Source organism: Argopecten irradians, chromosome 16 (genome assembly GCF_041381155.1).
Source record: "Argopecten irradians isolate NY chromosome 16, Ai_NY, whole genome shotgun sequence".
In the NCBI taxonomy this organism is placed as follows: domain Eukaryota; kingdom Metazoa; phylum Mollusca; class Bivalvia; order Pectinida; family Pectinidae; genus Argopecten; species Argopecten irradians.
Genome location: NC_091149.1, coordinates 12,642,232 through 12,664,230, shown reverse-complemented (window position 1 = coordinate 12,664,230; position 21,999 = coordinate 12,642,232). Strand labels below are relative to the sequence as shown.

At 34.7% G+C, this 21,999-nt stretch overlaps 1 protein-coding gene across 1 annotated transcript in view; it reads left to right on the top strand.

Moving 5' to 3' along the window:
- LOC138310378 (BMP-binding endothelial regulator protein-like) overlaps positions 1-21,999 on the top strand; it is an 84,960-nt gene that overhangs the window by 7,538 nt on the left and 55,423 nt on the right. The window contains exon 2 of the mRNA XM_069251576.1: positions 21,359-21,444. Coding sequence (XP_069107677.1) covers positions 21,359-21,444 — 86 coding nt within the window. The remainder of the gene's footprint in view (positions 1-21,358; positions 21,445-21,999) is intronic.

Sequence of the window (21,999 nt, the reverse complement as noted above, 5' to 3'; positions counted from 1 at the left end):
ATACTTATATGTTACACCGTTTTTGTCGATGTTTAAATTTTCAATTAGGCTACAACTATATTTTCATAAATATGATGGATGAAATTAAAAAAGAAATGTCTAGTCTGAAGTTTTAGAAACATGTTAATAACGGAACATGAATTAAACGAAACACTCTAATGATCTTAATTAAACGAAATAGTTAATGATAATTAAGAATTTAAATGCTTTTTGTCAGTTATTCAAAATTAATTATAGTCTACGATCATGCGTTATTTTAAAAATAATATGCAAATGTTGGAGTTATCAATTAATTGGATATTTGATGGCGCCTTAATATTTTAAAACAAAAATGAACTGTCTTCGCATTTACATAATAGAAATATATTTAAATGGTTGTTAAGAATTCCTAAGGAGAAACATGCACTTTTTTTAATATGTTGATTAATGAGATTTCTGTATCATACCCCCCAGTGTAAAGTACATAAATTAGTTATCGATCTTTGCTTGACGTGTAGTTTTAAATTATGGAGCACGAGATAGCTCAAGTAACGCCATGCTGTCGTGCCCAGGACATTTCAGCAAGATAACACTATAAAATTATTGTCGATAACTACTTAACGTGCAGCTTTAAAATTCCTGACAACATCACCGCCAGGCCTCTTAATTGAGATCTTTGGGCTGAAACTTTCTTATTTTTTATCTGCACTTTAAATCATAAATTAATGTTCATATGTTCTGAAGAAGACGCCATATTTCTGCCATATTTCCAGTTGATCAAAAGCTAAATTGCTCCAAGTGTGTGTGAGCAATTTGAAGAACATTCTCTGCTTTCATAGTCTGCTTGGTTATTACTGTACCATTTGTTGGAGTTAAACGAACGCACCCGAATTTCAACGTAGTTCCACTCACAGGAATCTGAGAATTAGTTACAGTTCATATAATTATATAGACCCGCCAGACACAGGGATCTGAGAATAAATTACAGTTGATATAATTATAGACCCGCAAGACACAGGGATCTGAGAATTAGTTACAGTTTATATAATTATAGACCCGCAAGACACAGGGATCTGAGAATTAGTTACAGTTTAAAGAATTAAAGACCCGCAAGACACAGGGATCTGAGAAGTAGTTACAGTTTATGTAATTATAGACCCGCAAGACACAGGGATATGAGAATTAGTTACAGTTTATATAATTATTGACCCACCAGAGTGCCCCAAGACCATTTTTTATGCGTTTTATGGGTGTAGATAAAAAATCGTCAAAATTCATACCCTACGTAGTACTATAGCTATAAAGTTCTTAGGGCACTCTGGTGGGTCCATAATTATATAAACTGTACTAATTCTCAGCTCCCTGTGTTTCTACGATAAAGGTCACAAGACACAGCCATTGCAGCTAACTACACTTTCCCCAGAAACATATCTAATATATGTTTCTGCTATACGGTACAATATTACACTCTATATTAGTACTACTATCCAGTGTATATCGTATTTGTTTAAACTATTCGACCAATATAGCTCTGTACCACTGTGACAATCTGAACAATGAGCAGACGACACTAGTACTGTTGTCAGTGTTGACATAATCGAACCCGATAATTTGATTTTAATTTCGGTCATGAGTAACTTGAAGAATAGTCCTATATTTTAACCCAGAACCAAAATTGTCTGATCGTGGTTCCAAGGTTTCAACATGGCGTACCGGAATCGGCCGATGTTTGCCGAATGGGGTTTTACTATAGCAGTGTACAATAGAGAAAAGACAAGTTTTTAGAAAAAAAAGATGTAACTTATTTGAAACTTATTTGTAACCAGATTCCTCAGTGGAGGAAGGAATCATTGTCTGTCAGTTCAATTAAAACATCCATATTTTCCGAAGTTTTTCCGTTTCCGAAAAATGTCGAGTATTCCCGATTGTTACCGAGTGTATCCTTTTTATGCTTTCCGAGACGTACAGACAACTGAACAAGACTTGACCACGTCTTTGATAAGTTTGCTAGTTAATAAAACCAAGACATGGAAAGTCTTTTTGTAAGGACACCCTTCTCTTTTGTATAGAATGGTTAATCGCCATGTTCACTTGACAAATGTCCATTTCGGGACGTGTTATACCGATACATCATCGTCATTAGGGGTCATTTTTCGGTGACGCGTACAGAAATTAGAGTGTATACATGTATATTAATGTTTTAGGCCGATTTATTAAAATAAATCACAGGCCAGGGTAGCAGTATCAATATGCATACACTACATGTATATCAAATTCCTCATGTAAAAAAATGCAAAACAGTAAACAAAATTAAAACAAAACAAGTACATAACTTCTATTTAAAAAATGAGGAAAAATTATTAGCTGTAAAAAAGACAGTCAAAAGACAGCTGAAATACAATCGTATTCTTTGTTATTATTTTTTCTGACTGTTGATACTGCACATTTCTGCAAACAAACGATCGAGTGACTTCTATTCAGAAGCGAATTGCCGTGTATATATACACAAACATACTTATATTGACTCAGTAAATAGACGGTGCGCGTGGTTCACTTTTTTTTTTTTTACATCAACCTCCTACGCGATCGTACCAGAACATCGCCACGAGGCTATAACGCGCGCATAACCACGGATTGCGAAACGTAAAATAGGTCTACTTATATAAAGCTAGCACACGAATATAGCCCTCTGATCATAGCCCCATTTCCATAATTTTTATCTAGAATCAGTAAAGTAAAAAACCGAAAACATTTCGTACCTTAAAGTCAAGACGACAGTTTCAGGTGATAATTGATTTGAAATATGCTTTAGAAATTCAATCTTGCATGAACATATACCCCCTTATCTGTGTCTCTCAGTGAGATTTTAAATAAGATTTGAAAGTTTAGTATTCTTATAATTACCTAAAATTTGTCGCGACTGATTTCAAAATCTGCGATTATTCACACTTATTTTATCAATTAACATTAAAAAGCCGATACAGTATTTTATAAATGTCACGTTCTTGACGCTCTAGATAAAGGCGTGTCGTGTCTAGTATAAGATACGAATCCGGTTCGACGCTTCTCCGGATTTGAACAATTGACCGAAATACAATTAATTGCATTTTTATATTGAGTGATGTCTCGTCGATTTCAAGACTCGTATAAAGCAGCCCGAGACTGGTGCCATCACCTTCTAAAATTTCTTTATCTTGATAAACATGGCGCTACAACAAATCATTGATACTTCACATTTAACGGACTAAATAAATAATTATGTATGTGCATGACGAAGTAAAACTGTACTAAACGGTACGGAGACACTAATTCAAAATCGATAGGTATCTTGTCGTTCCGGCTTCCGTTATTACGGTATGTGCAACTAATCGGTTTTTTCCCCTCCTTTTCTTTAAACTGTATCTTTAAAACAAACTATATAACATGAAATTTCACAGCGACGGAAAAGAGATGATAGAGCACGAAAAAGATATTAAATTCTAATCTACGATATTCACTTTAGAGAACTTGGTCCTATTTCGGATGCTGTAAATCCGGTGTAAATCTTGTACCGAATTAATGTTAAGACCGCTGAAGTGAGAACGCGCTCTATAACAGCTTCATATCATCGCTTCATCTGAATTAGTAGAAACGATTGCTTAACTGTAATAAAATCGAAATGAAATGCATACCTAGTTACTGATGCATGGAATGATTATTTCATATTTTAATTGAATGAAGATGGATAGCTGTTGCCTCACAACAGATAAAATACCGCTTAAAGACTCAATTTACACGAAGAGGAAAATATAAAGTCAAAATGAAAAATGATTTTGAAGATAAAAACGGCTTTAGATTACTTTTGGGAGATCTACTTTCATGTCCTTTTCAAAATTTATTTACTTGTAGATATATGTAACAATGAATTTGCAAAACAACTATAAACTTATATTAGAAATGGAACCATTTTATTTGATTCACGCAAGTTATTTCTACCCAATGAAAAACGCGTTCGTAACTACTTGAATCGATATCGCATACAGTGTCCATGTAGTGTTTTCAATACACATAGTGTTAAAGAAATGTTAAAGATTTTCGGATGATAAGAAAACTATAAGCAAATAAGCTCCAAGTCAAAAAACAATTAAGAACTAGATGTTTCAAGTAAAGAAAAATATAACATTTCTCCAGCGATCTGATTTTCAAAGTGGGTACCGATGTTATATCTGATTCAATCGTTCTGACATGATAATGGTGGGCGATACGCACGCAAAAGTATTGCGTTCGCGCGCAATTTTTTTTTATTTTTCATGTCCTTTCCCAGCCACCATACGACCAGCTATATACAGTGTAGTGGATATCGCCAAAACTTGTTCTATCGGTCCAGTGTACTAATGACTAGCGAACAAGTTCATGTCAAAGCTTTGAAAGCTTTTATAATTAATTTACAGGAATCCGTCAATTAAAAAAATATATATATAGTTATGATTCCATATCTAAATTACACTTTTGAACTATGTGATTAATAGAATGCTGTCCGTGGCATAAATCCAAAATGACGCTAACGATCGATAAAAAATCGATAAGCTATTGGTGATTGATTTATAGATTGAAGTCAAACATGCGTCACTGGTTCCTATTTATAGGTAACTTCGCACGTCACTTCTATTTTTAGACCAGATCAAAAGATCACTATAATAAATCGGTACCGGTTATTGATTAGCCATTCAGGATATTTTGTTAATTGATAAACTGGATTAAATATAGTGTAATTGTAGTCCGCGCGTGATTCACTATCATCAATTATCGATCCGTATTGATTGATTTACTAAAGGTAATATTAATTTAGCACCTTCATTGTTTTGAATGACAGTGGTAGCTAAGGCACGAAACACACTGCTTACAGGTCTGAAGGTAAGCCGTCCTTAAATGACCCTGGTTGTTAATGGGACGTTAAACTGAACCGATCAAACCTAAGTATATAATTACAGATTATATATATGTATATATTTCCTTCGATAAAAGATATTGTTCTCAAGATCCCATCTTTTCAGATTAATGAGTTCAAACCTACGATTGGAAGTTGCCAGGAACCGTCCTTTGTTTGAAAGCTTTTCTTCCGGATACTCCGGATTCATAAATCTTAAAATTTGTGTCGTATAGGAGAAAGACGCCGTTAGTTATATGATCAATTTATACAATGCATATCATGCTGTGCTTGTGAGGTTTACGAAATGAGTTATACGTGTAAGAATTCCGACACGTGAAAATGTTCAGATTTCAAAAAACACACATCCATTTCGTAATGGTTCTTCAGCGTACAAGTATGACAGTTTTGTTTAAAATAAGCAAATTAATTTCAAACTCAACAGCCGTCTATCTGGCTTCAGATGTTTTGTCTAACGGTAATTGGCCTTGGTATAATTGTACCAGTATGTCGAGACAGCCCCTGTGTTTTCCTGTAGGTTTATGAACCTTTCTGTCGTACAGTTAATGACATTAGAGGAGGTCGTAAAACGATAATAACGACCGAGTATTAGTTTATTAACATGTAACCCGAACTCTCGCGCGGGCCGCCTCTACTTCTCACTTTTTTATGACTTGATGTAAAAGCTGGACTAAGCATGATTGGTGGATATGATGAATATATTCCATTAGGTTGATTGGCAAAATTAATCTCATCTCATGTAAAAGCCACATTTAAAAATATTTGATCAAAGTTAAATCCTTTCCTTCATATTTCAAATTTCTCTAAATGTTTCAAAATTGAGATACACATCCAACTATATTTGTTATTTGTATACTTAGCATTTATTCCCTTTGCCCCTACACACATATACATACTAAGGACAGACGAACACTATTTTGCCATTTTCAATCCCTTACCTCCCCCCATCCCACCCTCGATATAGTATGGATATCAAGAACATGTCACACTGATCTTCGGGCGAAGTTGCCAAACCAAGGCAGTAACTTCAACTGAAAGCTTGATCGGGGAAATACATGTAAGATCACAAAAACAAGTGTTTGGGATTCAAGGCAACAAAACTCCCGACTTTCTCCAAAAGAATCTAAATTTCAAAAAATCCTCCGCCGTCGACAAAGCATAAACGATGCCTATCATTTGAGCAATCACTGATGTATACTCGTGTATACATGTGTCTAATTAGCATAAACATACATTTAAAATAATTCGTTTTTCTTTTGGTGCATGTACAATCAGTAATTAATTTCCTATTGGGCATAGTGCGGTGGATTTTTGTCGGGATGCAATTAATTATTTTTGATATTTTATCTAAATTAAAATAACAAGCTCAAACCTTTCAATGGTGGTAATGGTGCAAAATAAGTAACTTATGTAACTGAAAGAAGACACTTTTTCGTCCGGTCCTTATTTTGTAGGTGTAAAAATACCATTCGTCGGCGGCGGTAGCATCTTTAAGCTGATATTTAAAACTGAACCTCATTTCACTGACTGCCAGTTTAACATAAGAGTATCACTACTTACAACATAGACCCCCTACAGTGCCGGGGGTCCTTCAGACCGGCCTGTAATAACTTCTGTTGCGCTCAGTATTTATATTGTTTCAAAAGTTCAGCATTCATATCATTCGCAGAGCAAAAAAATGAAAACAAGCCCCATAATTGTCAAACACAGTATGCAATTTGTCTTGATGTCTTCCACTGTAAGCAAGTTGTATAATATATATGAAATAACTGCTCTACATATTTAGCGTCTACCAATTAACAGTCATATGAAAACAAATTAAATTTATTTGAAGGGTTGTGGCGACTAAAGTGGTATGGTAATATTAACCTCATTGGAAACTAAGTAATATTGGTTTTCATTTTGAGTAGCGACTTTTCCTGAATATGTGAAACATATTATAGGCATTGTGTGTGATATATATTTAAGGGACTGTGGTATAAAATCGTGTTGTGTCTTCTTGTGATAGTAGAAACATTGTTTTTTATAGTGCTATCTCACCGAATCGTACTCCCTTTGTAATGATTCATTGTCATTTCATATATTTGTACGATGTGTAGCGGGATTGGACTAAGTCGAGGTAGAGCACACGGCTAGTGTTCGGAGTGTCCCGGGTTCGAATCCCGGTCTGGTCGCTACATTTAAAGATGTAAGATGACAAAACTATACTATCACAAACAATATACCGGGACCCTCTATTGTCCATGAATCCGCCAAGTGATAAGTCGTTAAAATGTGAAATAAAATAAAATTATTAATTCAAAGAGTCTACATCACGTCGCTCAGAGTTGCTAACCTAAAACAGATTTAAAATGTATAATCATTTCCCCGGTTCGAATGTGGAGGAATGGTTCTAAAATGACGCCATTTGTACACACATATATGAATGACGTAATACCCAAAAGCAAATGACGTGGCAATCACTACTCAAGCATGTTCACGAGCGGATAACTCTACTTCAGATCATCTCAGACCATGGTAGATTACCAAATCAAGTTTTTGGATTGCTGATATCCCTGCCGCAGACTAAATCGATCTAGATACAAAAATATTGCCAAGTTAGCGAAATAAAATATTGGAAATTTGAACCAGAGTCTGTCTGTTGGAGTGTAAATCAGAAAATGACCCGTCAGCACTTCGTGGGTCGGTATTCTTGGTATCAACACTTACAATATATATGTAACACCTAATAAATCACCTTAAGCACATCATCTCTCAAAACATTGAGTTACGGACGACGGAGTTGTTTCTTATTTTACACTTCACTTGTACACTGCGGTTAAGGCTTTTTATTGATAACAGTATTGACAGCGTTATTAAATCATTTAATCTTTAACTTCTTCTACTGTTCTTTTCTCATTGTATTTCGAGATCGTGTTAATGTCATATATGAAAGATAATTAAAAAATGTGTCTTTTTGATATTGTAATTAAAAGTAATAATTTTGGGAAGTTGTTTCGAAATTCTGCGTTTCAGTACCACAGACTTAAGTTAAGTAATAGTTGCAAATAAATGGCATGAATAAGATAATTATGTGTGGGAAAACATCACATCACATAATTAACCAATCAAGATTATTTTAACATCTTTATCAGCCAATTAAAATGCATGTTGCAAACGAACTGTTTAAAAATAGCTCAATAGAATATCACAAGTTGTCAAGTTAGTATACAGTGTTTGATGCGAAAGTTTGAGTTGAACTTTCAGAACCCAGAATCAAACCCACAATTCGCCCAGGATATCGATATAACTCGCTTTAAGTAGAATAAACCAGTCGCGTGTACGTCTCGAGGGATAAAATAGGTCATAACATATATCGAGCCAGACAGAGAAATTAACTGGCAGCAAAGTGACGTCTTCTTTAATTAAAATCATCGGAAATAGCCAGTTAGCTCATATTGTTCTTCCTCTCTGAGTCGCATTAAAGGGTCATTTTTTAATAAAATCTTTCACCACATGGCCCAGAATTAAAGTTAAACCGATTTTCTCTACAGCAGCGATTTCTAAATCTACAAATTGACCATAAGAAATATTTCTGCTGCGTTTATATAAAACGATCATCCCTAATCGGGTTTTATATTTCAAACGAAACATTATAGACAGATTCGGGTTTGAAGAATTAAAATAATACCATCGTAAATTTTAGTTTGAGTCTGTGCAAAGTTTGCTACATGTAAATCAATTATGTTGATCTTTGAAGACAAAATTTTGATCTGTATTCTTCAAACTTACTTAAGGGTGATCAAAGTATAACTTAGACACACTAAACACAACTTCAAAACAGGAGAGTTACAAACAAGTCGACGCATTTAATCTCTTCGAATCACGAAATATCAGTATCGGATGTTCAATACTGTAACTTCACTTTGGATTGATATCGGTCTCTTTTGAGAAAATAAAAATTGAATTATTTGAAATAATTTTCAAACGCGCTGACGTCGGTCGATCGTTTTTTTATATCATCCACATGTAAACTTAATAAGTTTGTCATCAAAAGATAATGAAAATTTAAACATCTTGTAGATTACATTCAGACATATTAATATCTTTTCATCTAACTAATGGCTAGATAAATCAACCTTGAACGTATTTATCCAGTACTTCACCCATTCAACATATCAGATTCCATTCACATTTTTTATTATAAAATTATCTAATTTGATAACTCGATCTAGTTGTACTACATTTGTATGTATATGGTTTCATGTGTAAGTAGAATCGCTATACAAGAACACACATACAAAAAGGTCGACTTTCTTCAATTCTTTGATACTTTCATATGTACGTATATTGGTAGAGGAATGCGCTGAGAGCTCCTTTTACATGTTCGATAAACAACGGGATTCTTTGAGACATTTGCCAAAGTTTACATTGTAACAGCAGTGGAAATGTAAACTGGAACAATTTTAGTACAATTGTGTTCTTAGACGAATATTGCATAAATGTGTCTGTTTTTTATGTTATTGATTAAATCCCTGTGTTATTAAAATGGGAAAAAAATCTTTCAACAGTAGTTGATAAGTCATGCAAAGCATTATTGAATCGTCAACAAAAGTCACTTCATTCTACCGTACATTGTAAGTTGGTATGAAAAGTGGTGATATCATTCTGGAATATGCTTACATAACAGTACAATTTTATATTGGGATTATCAATTATTTTCAAATATTAAAACTAGAAATTAACAAGTACGAATGCCTAAGCTAGTTCACCTAAGTCAGTAAATCTATTTTAAAACTACGCAGCGCGTGATTATCTTTGATGTAAAGTAGTCAACTATATTCCGGTTTAATTCAAGGTCAGTAATTAACAAAATTAATAACGAGTATCACGTAATATCAGCCGTAATTAATATTCATGATAATTCGGTAATCAGTAACGACAGTCAAATCGTACACGTATCGATGTTACAATTATGTATACGAGACGCTTTTCCGCGGTTTGTTGTAGTGCATTGTCTAATGTGGTCGATTGGAGTGTGCTGTTCGGCGTCTTTTAAAAAATGCTTCAGTGAGATAGCACTATAAAATGGACAAGAGTTTGCAATATCACAAAGAGACCCCAACACCAACATAACATGATACCGTAGTCCTCCAAAACATACACGCACGCAGTACCTTGCATGTTCGGTGACCGTCCTGAAGATCTAAGCTAGCGATGTAATGGTACGTCACCTATTCATCATTATTATTATACAGCTGACATCTCTGTGATATATATATATATATATATATATTTTATATTTTTTATTACTTATAAGAGGGAAATGATACATAAGTTGCCCTCACACAAGAGGGGATCCATTCAACTAGCAACTTTCAGACTTTCATATTTAAATTTAAAAGGCACGTTGTAAATTGCAGGGTTCAAGCAGAAGAAAAATTAACTAAAAGCAAGAAAACTTGAAACTTCATAATACTGCATTTGTAATCTCAGGCCTATTTTTAAATTGAGACATTTTAAGCTGTAAAGTTTCAGATGGTCTGAGATAGAGTTCATCGTAAACAAATGTTAATTTTTGGACTCTAATGGAACTAACTATCATTCAAAAAGGTTTGTATAAATATGAAATGTCCTGAAATAAAGTTCTTTTCTTAGGCTCTGTCATATATTGTCCTTGTCTTAATATGGTGTGATAGTAAAACGAAACCCGGTAAGCACATGTGAGTCTCGATGAAAGTATATTTTCTCTTTGAGAGCAGGTATAGCTTTCCACGTCATTTGTTTATGGGAGTTACGTCATAAGTGTTTGTGAAATATGACGTTTCTTTGGGCGAGATATTGCATCCAGCATCTGTATCTTGCATAGAAACGCTTCTGTCAGCCCAATTTAAATTTCAGCGAACCTTGAGTCTCTTTGAAAAAAAATAGAAGAGAAAAAAAACGAATATACAAATTTATGAGGTGATGTTGTTAGTATCGTCTTGATTCGAGAAAAGTGAATACATAAAACGATATATACTACTTACACACAAATATTCCAAATGGGCAACCATCCAATAGGTCATTCATGCAGTAGGCGTGGCTAAACCTTTACGCGTGACAGGGCAGTTGAGGCGGACTAAGGGGTACACCAAAGGGGGATGGGTCATTGGAGGCACATCGAAGGGGAATTTTTGACGTCTGTTAAAGGGGAAGGATAGAGGTACCGGTGAGGTTCAGGAGTGACAGTGCATCTGCTATTTAAGAAGCAATACACTTAGAATTTTGGAGCTCATTTATTGTGGGAAGTAATAAAGTGAAGAATTTGGAGGAAATACGATGAAGGTTTATGTCACTGACGGAGTAGCGACTATATAATTAGACTGTCGTCTTGGGAGAGATGGGCGTGTCCGTGTATCGGAGATAGCCCGTACCTTATTCGTTACTACTGTAAACTTACACCTCGGATACGCAATCTACTCCCGACAAAACTACTAGCAGATAGTCTTCAAAACCATTTAAGCTTTCAATGCACTTCGCTCGATGTACGGACTAGTTTGATAGAAATACATTTTGTCTGGGTAAAGAAAGATACGCCCTGACCAGACATCGTAACCTAAGCATCATAAAGTCGACAATCAGATCATTTAGTAAGAGTGTAACAAGTTCAATGGAAATATTTCAAGATCAGCAAAATACGAAACTAAAAAATCTAGCTGTATAATTTGCACTTAAGCATTGAGATGACCCCGAGTGATATTGGCGGATCTTGTTAGCATTTGGTGACCTTTTGACATAATCCTCGCGGCGCTTGATAGGCACAGGGAATATATCTCGCACAAACCTCGGTTTGACTGATAGATTTTCCAAAAGTATCGATATGGAATTCTCCTGGCCCTGATTTATGTGACAGGGAGTACGATGAGTTTCCGTCTGGGAGAATGTCCGGAGTTTGTAGCAAACGTACTTCTATATGTCGGACAGCTAAAAGGTCAGCCGGGGTCAGGAAATATCCCCAGAAATCAGAAACAGAATGAGATGTAGTAGTTTCTGGCAATCTTTTGTATATATTTGTGTAAAAGAGTATTTTCTCTGATATATGTCTTTCAATGGACACCTTTGCAAAGTCTATTTCAATAGTGTTCATCTGAATTTTTTGTAACATGGCGTGACGTCCGACCATTCCGATAGCGCTAAACCTCCTCCTCCCTACACTGTGAATACCGCAGCTTCCCTTTTGAATTACATTCACTGATATTTATGAGTTAGTTAAAGAAGTAGTATCGAACGTGTATGTTTCAAGCCACATAGACATAACATTGCAAAGTTTTGTAGATTTACTGCAAGCTATATCTTCTTCTAATGCAGAATACTGATAAGAATTCATGATGCAATGTTCGCCATGCATGCTTCGTTACATTAAGCACAGAAAAAAAGTTAATAAGTGTATCGTATGTATAATAAAGAGCGACTGTTTGATTTTCAATCTACCACAAAAACGCTCATTTCTGCCATACATCTATACATCCGATTATATCGTTTTCGTCATTCGAATGTGACAAAAGATAGTCACAAAAGCTAATTTATGGACAGTAAAGAATTTAATTCATTTTTTTTTTGTGTCAATCAGTCAGATATGACGTTGCAAACGACAATAAAAAATCCCGTCATGGGGTGGTAAAGTAATATTTTAGGCCAAAGAAAAAGCTCATAAAGAGCAAAATTGAATTTTATGTTGATATGATATATATCATAAATCCAAATCTCCTTTCGTATCTATTATTGGTTCTTTCACAACAAATGATTGAGTCGTGTCTGCAACTTTTGGTGATGAATAGAATATTGCACTCGTTTTTACAAATTTTGATGTCATACTAAACAAAATCGACATACTTCTTTTCTGTTATTTAACCCCGAGTTACATGATCTTAGAATTGCGTGACCCTATTCCGTCATATTACAGAGTTACTTCCCTTGTAATGTATCCATTGTGACGTCATTATTTTGTGAGCACCACTCACGTCATTTTCTCTCTAATGAATGACTTTACGCTCATGACGTCACAATCAATACCTCCCCGAAAGGGCAGATAACCATGTAATATGCAAATACAGAAATATACAATCTATATGCACACGTTATAATGCTTTTCCTTTGAAAACTACAAAAGATGACGCTTCTGTCTGTTCTGTTTCTACACTATCTTCTATCTTTGTGTCATTTTAAATCAACCAGTAAGTAAATCAACTAGGACATTGACATTATATAATCTACTTATTTGTATAAAGACATTAACATCGGTATGTTTCTCCTGTCTAGATGAGTTACAACTGATACGGATTTTACGGTTATACTTAGATACGCGAGTTAACACCTGTGCCACATAAAAATGATTAATTAATTGTTTTATTTTGACAATTGACTATAAACTACAGTGTGTAAGCCTTGTTTCTGTGTGTTTTATTTAAATCTACATATGATAATCAGTTGTCGCCGCGGACATGACATTTTTTCTCTTATAACTTTTACAACTGAATACTAAATCGGCGCTCGTTCATCACTGTGTATCTGTCCCATTGAGACTTATTTATGATTTCTCTATCTCTTAAAGATGCTCCACCGCCGACAGAGCATAAACGATACCCATCATTTGAACAATAACTGATGTATAATCGTGATTATATGTGTCTTACTAACGAAAAATGCACATAATATAATATATTTTGCTTTTGGTGCATGCACAATCAGTACTTAATTGCATACAGGACATAGTACCAAGGACATTTTTCGGATGCAATTAATTATTTTTGATATTTTCAACTTGAAGAAAAATACGAAGCTCAAACCTTTCAATGGTAGTATCGGTGTAAAGTAAGTAACTTTTGCAACTGAAGAAACAGACTAATCCGTCTGCTCCTGTTTTTTGGCAGAGAAAAATACCATTCGTCGGTGGTGGAGCATCTTTAAAGAATTTTCATTCAACTTAGATCCACGATGTATCAGTCTGGAAAAGTATAGAAATGATTACAAATTGAAGAGATTATACCACTATTGTCTGCTGTTTTAATTGCATGTTACGTCTTGCTTGTTGTCTTCGGCGGCATGCTTCAGTGGTATAGCACCATAAACCTGCCTATATTATTAGGCTTTTTTTTTTTTTTTAATTTTTTTTGCCTAATATATAGTCAGCTCGCGGTACCTCTTAAAAATGTGAAATCGTAGGCCAGATTTGGCCTACGCTACGTCAGCGGTATATTTCTAATATATCGTCCATGCAATGCCGGGAAAACATACACATACCTATATATTGGGATCTTATGTACTCCACTGCCCCCATGTTACATCCCATTTATGAAATTAAACAACTCTGCACAATGAAATACTTCCGAGACCCTTCTATTTCACAGATTTGTAATGGCCGCCGTATACACATTTAGTAGAGCAAACGGCAGCCAATCAACTTCGCTTCCGGTTTTATTTTTAAAAAACCACGTGTAGTTGAAAGATAAACAAAATTCAACTGTGTATATGCTACATGTATATGCAACGTGAATATCGCGAAAGTGATGCGGTACCAGCAATAGTCGTGTTCAATTTGAATATTTGACAACATGTCGTGTATGTCGACTATAATTTCACTATAAAAACTCTAACTGGCTAGCATTTTGTTTATCTTTCAACTACACGTGGTTTTTTAAAAATAAAACCGGAAGCGAAGTTGATTGGCTGCCGTTTGCTCTACTAAATGTGTATACGGCGGCCATTACAAATCTGTGAAATAGAAGGGTCTCGGAAGTATTTCATTGTGCAGAGTTGTTTAATTTCATAAATGGGATGTAACATGGGGGCAGTGGAGTACATAAGATCCCAATATATAGGTATGTGTATGTTTTCCCGGCATTGCATGGACGATATATTAGAAATATACCGTTGACGTAGCGTAGGCCAAATCTGGCCTACGATTTCACATTTTTAAGAGGTACCGCGAGCTGACTATATATTAGGCAAAAAAAAAAAAAAAATTAAAAAAAAAGCCTAATAATATAGGCAGGTTTAGCGGACTATGCTTCAGTGGTATAGCACCATAAAAAGGGCACGAGTTCCTCTCTACAAGAAGACATAACACGAATATACCGCAGTCTCCCAAAACAGGCACATCGACCTCTATTCACGCAATACACCACATACATTGGAGGCCGTCCTTATATGACCCTGGCTGTTAATATGACGTTAATTAATCAAACAAACAAAAATCCATTTCTGTAAATTATCCTTAATTTTTACGGATACCGACATTTCTTACTTACAGTTGCCCGTGCTGTGCTCTGTTTTCTAAGGAAACAATAATATTGTCACAAGATGACGGGACTATATGTCTGTGAAATATTCTAATTTGTACCCGGTGATGGCGTTTTTCTAAATCATCTGTTTTGAAATGTTGAATTAAAAGTATCCTATTGTTGAATAAAAAGGATTGGACACGAGTTATATGAAGCATTTTTACAATTCTCAAAATCCTTTATTGGTGGCCCATATAAGATAAAATTTACAATTTTTGTGTCGCCTGCAACGTGTGTCGCCTGCAACGCAAGGGCGACACTTAGGTATCACTATGTCGGCGTCGGCGGCGTCGGCGTGCGGGAAACGGTTTCCGTGCGATAATTTAAATATTTAACCAAATTTTTCAAAGCGATTTCAACCAAATTTTGTATATTGCTTTATATGAATGAGATCTTGGAAGAGTACAATAAAGGTCAAAATTCGTCAATATTAAGGGGCTTTAAAATCGTCAAAACTGACTATTTTTGTAATACTGAGCAGACGATACATCCACTTCCGTAGAAACATAACGGAGAAAAGTGTACGCCCACAATCCAACAGCAAACAGGATTTTCGAAAATTACGTAAAATGCCGGGAAATGTTCGGATGTGAATCAGGATTACATGCCGTAAACATGTGATCGTTACAGCATACATATGTTATATTTCTGTGTAATCAACACCTAATACATTAAAACAGATCACTGACATAAATTATTCAAATTAACCAAAATCAGCAGACCGTGTCATTCACATAACTGACAGTTATTCAATTATGATTTCCGCTTCAACTTTGCACATGCGCAATTGACCTTGGACTTGGTCTTTCTACCCAAAATTGTATCTAAGTGAATTTGAGGAATGGATTTTACAGCGATTCATAGATGTGTCTCGAAATAGCAACACGTGATAGGATTAACAATGACTAAAACAATATCAAATATATTTTTTTATATTGATAGTGTTTTATATATAGAAAGTGAAAGTAGTTGCATAAAAAGTAATTAATTTAGATGGATTAAGCGAGTGGGAGTGCGTGGCACATAAACAAGCCTTAGAAACAACAAACACATCAACCTTGTAACGTCTTTAGCCTTCAGGTATACTGTGTAGGTAGTTAAAGATGGTGACAGCTACCTGGTCCTTTGTGCAGACGTGCGCACGATGCACGATAGAGTGTGCAGGGCCGGTTAATGAGTGCTAATGAAGCATTAACAAAAGGTTATGAAAATAGCGTCTGTTCATTCTCTAACTCATCACTCACAGACCAAACAGGTCAGCGAAAAAAATGAGACTTGTTTTTCCTCAATGATAGATATGGTGCGCGTGTTTTATGTCAAATGAAAACTGTAAAGAAATAAAAAAAAAATGCAAAATAGTTATAGTCATAGTTACGATTTACATACAACCTCAGGTTGCCAACCTGACAGTTTACATTGTTCTCATGAGTAGATTTCCTCTTTCAATGGATACTGATTGTAATTCTTTAATTTGATTGAATTATTTTATTTTATTTTTAAACGTAAGGAAAACGACGTAATCTTTGCCCACAAACTAATATGAGCAAATGATATACATGTACAAAGACGGACCATTTAGCCTGTCCTGTTCATCACGAGTGATTTTCGTCTACGTAGCCTGTATCTGCTTTTCGGACAGTGGTCAAGCCCCTCTCATTCCTTGGGCGTACCTAAGCGAAAGTCACATATAGGGCTATTTGTTATCCAAATAAATATCGAAAGATTCAATTACACTGTAAAGGCCAAACATTTTTGTCATGAGAAAACGAGATTGGCCATTAATTGACTTTCTAAATTATCAGCCTGGTACGCCTTATTAACTCGATGGTCATTTAACGCCTAACCCGACCAGGTGTGGACAATGAGACAAGTTTCACCTGTCCGTTTGGACAAAACCCAACAAGAAAACAAACAGGTATTAAATATCACCTAGCTATGCTGACCACGGGTGTTACAGATGTCCGGAGTGAGACTTGACCTTCTCAGAGAAACGTTCCCGCTGGTCATTTGACTAAAATCTGACCAACACTACTACTGGTATTGTACGGCGTAATGAATGGTCTCTATAATCTAATTTGGTGCTGAATAAATGATAAAACAGTCCCCGGACTAACATTCCGGACAATTATATCCGTAATAACAGGTTTACCGTCAGTTGGTTTTGAAATTGTTCAAAGCTTCCTATCATGGCAGATGGTGCGCTTTGCACCTATGGTATATAGAGAAGCCAATTTCGCAGTCATGGAGAACCTTGCTTCAAAGGGTTGTGAAAAGAGTCTAGAAAATGAATTCCACCGTTGTATACTTGTGTTAGTCTTTTATGAAACTAAAAAATAAAGCCTTTACAATTATACTCAGAACATTTTCTATAAAGAATTATTTTTTTCGTTCACCAAGTGGTACTGGCAAGAAAGGTATAGCCAATGCATTATATGGAAATCTATGTACAGTACGTCAGATAAAGCCTTGGTTACGGCGCGATGATAAAGCCCATCCCTTTAAAATGTTTTTGTTGAGTTTTTAACTGCAAGGTGGTAACTTATTCTTGGATCTTCTAGTATGGAATCTGTATCCGTTTTGTAGTTTCTTAGAGTCTTGTGACATTGCTTATTGGTGTAAATGTGACCTTTATTGCGCTACACCTGTTCCTATTACTTAAAAACTAACTTGGTATGTCATTTACAAAATCAAATCAATTCTCACAACATTACAAGTTTCAACTTATTCATTTATTCTTTGTTAAAATTACTCCGAGTTGTAACGAGTGCGAAACCTTCTTACACAAATATCTTTGAGTCATGTATAAAGTCAGAAGAACCCGATAATCGGTACACTTTGGGTTACTTCGACTTCTGCTTATGAGTCAGAAAACTTCCTTTACAAGTCGCGCTTAGTTATTGTTGGCCTTGCAAAGGCAAGTGTTAACGTTGTATGGTGTGAGTAAAGAATTTAAATTATGGGGTGGAGAGAGGTCATACGAATTACCTGTCGACCTGAGCGCCCCACTCTCTAATTACAGGTACGCTGGTGAGCAGGTATACGACATTTTGATGAATGTCCAGGTACTGTCCCCGTGGTATTGTAGGGAGCAGACCTGTCTTTTAGGGTTAAAAAGGCTGGAGCAGTAATATGTTTTATGTCTCATACCACCTTCGTTATATTGCCGAGCTTCACACGAGTTCCCTTACATTGTCATATTACAAAAATCCTGTAAATTTTTTGAACATGTGCAATCGTATTTTAGGTCCAGTGGAAGATTCTGAACATACGTATTTGCTTTAAACATACAAAAGCTTATACTACACAATTGTTATTACATTTATTTAAAGTAATATTATTTGATTTGTTTAATCTGTATAAGATATCTAAGTCATCATGTATAATATGTTAATTATGTTATAATGTTAGGAGACGGGTGTTTAAGTTGGAATAACTTGTGTCCGATCCTTTTGTGTTTTACAATGAATATGTTTAAAGTAAAAAAAAGACCAAAACCCTTTTACAGTCATGGGTTTATCCACGAAATACTTATGTGCATCAGGAAAATTGAACACATATCGCGTAGAATAAGTATCACGTAATTGTTTTAATACGAACAAATAAGATTCATCTTAAAATGTGTTTACACGAACAAAGAAGACTGTGCATATATCTTTGTTACAAACACAACACTCCGAAATGCAATCGGCATAACGCGGGGGGGGGGGGGGGATCACAAAGCACACCGACTTGAGGATACAAAGCACAAAGAGGATATGCATTCAATTACCTTGCTTTTAAACTTTGGTCAAATGTTAATCTTTAAAAAACATTAATCTGAATAACAAATATATATATATATGTATCTCAATTCACCCATAGTTTCATAATTTCAGATTCTAATTCTGCCAATGCGGATAGCACGATTTCGTATCATTACCATGCTATTATCAGTTAAAACCATTTATCAAAATACATGTACAAATGTAATTGTTGTTTTAATGTAATGTAATAACAAGATATGGTTGCTGTTTAATTTCTAAAATGACTTGACTCGATAATTTTCTACAAATCACACGATTGGACGACAGGCGTTTGGCTCTATAGACATTTTTCTCTCTATATATATATGTAATACTGTATTACGTATATATAGAGAGAAATGTCTATAGAGCCAAACGCCTGTGATTTGACAAACCAACTAGACGACACTCTTGTTATGCAAATGTGTATATCAACAAGTTCAAGGAGTTCACAATGTCAAAATAAGGTTGATCAACTTAAATGGGTTAACAGGTGTTTATTATGTATGGTATGTAGATTTCAGTAAATCACATAACATGTGTTTATTATGTATGGTATGTAGATTTCAGTAAATCACATATATATGTAATAACTTTGGTGGGACGTTCACAGAACAATGTTCTTATCAAGTGATAACCCCATCATAATCAATCTTTTCGATTTAACTGTTGTATAATATATATTAACCGAGTAATAAATTCAAAAAAGTAAATAAGTTAAGCTCTGGGGAAATAGCAAAGTAGGTTAGGATGACGTATATTCACAAGACCTCATCTTGTTTCGACAGCTGAACTTATTGAACTTAAGTGATGCGACATGCATGTAATTATCATCAATCTTTTAGCTCCCAGTCTTAACAAAGAGTTACAACACCAATATACTGCAGTCTCCCAAAACGCACACTTCACACACACAACGCACTACAAAACAAAAAACACTCGTGGACATTGAAAACACACATCTGTGTTATTGTATGTTATTCGCAACGATTGAGCTAAAACATGTCAAAACGATGACCTCTTGGATGAATTCCAGAGATGATGTTTTTAGTAAAAATAAACCTAAATGTATAAGAATTTAAAACATTTTATCTTCGTTTTGATTTCATTATAGTAGATTACATAATAGTTTCTACAATCATCTGGTAGCAACCATGATTCATCTTCGTTGTTTTATTTTATGGTAAATAATTTGATTCGTTTGATGTCCTATAACTATAGCAACCAGGGTCATTTAAATATAAGGCCGTGTCAGGTTTATGCTGGTGGGAAAAGCCGAAGTACCCGGAGAAAATCCTGTCAACTGCCATACCTGGCAACTTCCTCGCATTGGATTCGAATTCGAGACTTAGAGGCGAAATGTGAATTGTATTGTAACTGCATGTTCATACAAATGGTATGAACCCAGTAAACGCACGCTCGCAGTTATTGTTTTTGCTAATACATTTTATAAGTTAATATATGCATGTCGCGTATAGGTATAACAAATCTAATAGATCACATGCTTTATGTGCAATAAATATTTGAAAAACATAAGTGATTATTACTCTAATAAAAATATTAATTGATCACTTTGATTGTTGTTTACAATATTTCCTTAATTATTCAACTAATTATGACAGTGCACTTACATGCACATGTATATGAATTGCAAATCAAACTTAGATGGTGGCGCGCTTTACACGAAATTCCCAATAATATGGATTTAGTTTAGTTTGTGTTAGCAATTATGCTGACGTTTTATGGCAATATGAAACAATATACAATGCACATGCACAGCATAGCATCCCTAAAATCATAGACGAATTAAAAATACCAGGTTTAAGTTAAATGTGCCTTATTTTCATACTCACGAATCAAGATAAGCTTTAAAATATGTTATTCATTGCCAAAAGTTACTAAAGTTTTGAAAATAACCGTACTTTAATTTGACCATGAAGCCAGATCTGTTACCATCTAAACATACTTAAGGCAAACAAACCAACAATTTTACAGTACATAATTTCTGTGTTTTAACTACCGTTTATAAGTCATCTGAAGCCATTTCAATGATTTTCTCAGCTTAATTCACCAAATCTTATGATTTTCAATAGATTAACAAAGAAAAAATAGCTTGTCAAAATTTTCGCCCAGTTATGGCACATATAACTTTAAACAAGAGTGTATGCATTTGTAAAGCTATATGCACAAATATCTTAATTTAATTTTTTCTATAAAACTATTCATGCTTATATATTTATTATTTTTTGTGTGTGTATTATTTCGTTTCGTTCCATTTCGATTCGCTTTGCTTTCGTTTCGCACTTTACAGGTAAACATGAATTATTGAAGTAGAACTATTACTGACTCATTAATTTTTGATTTTCCAGGAAGTATCCAGAAATGTTCAAATGAAGGACAGTCCGTCTACGTCCCACAAATCTCGGACAATCCGTGCATCACGTGCTTCTGTCGGGTAAGTGAACCATCCTCTAGCTGCTCTCAATGACTTAAAATAAAAACACATGTCGGACAGAAACAAATTATGATAGACTTTTTGTTTTTCCCTTATTTCGTAAAGTTAGCCTATACTAATATAATTCAATAAAACGAAAATTTCCATTGACTTAAAAGGACTTGATCAGCTCACACAGGAACAATGGCGTCGCCGTTTGTAACATCACTTCTGATTGGCTACAATGGCGCAATGATTTCATGGAAAAAACAGATTCCCTCAATAAATTTGAAATTTTGAAGAGATTATCCATAGTGAACTGAATTGTTTATGACTGTATATTTATAACATAAACATATATATATAGGTTGATCGCAGTGAGTATTGACTGTTAACCAAATTAAAACGAAATGTTCAATAAGTGAAAGAAAGTAAGAAAGAAAGAACAAAAAGAGAGAAAAGAAAAAGAAAGAAAAGAAAAAAGAAAATAAAAGAGAGCAAGATGAATGCTTGTCAACCTATAATCCTTATCTAACTACTGACAAAAAAATGAAAGAAAGAATGAAAGATGGAAAG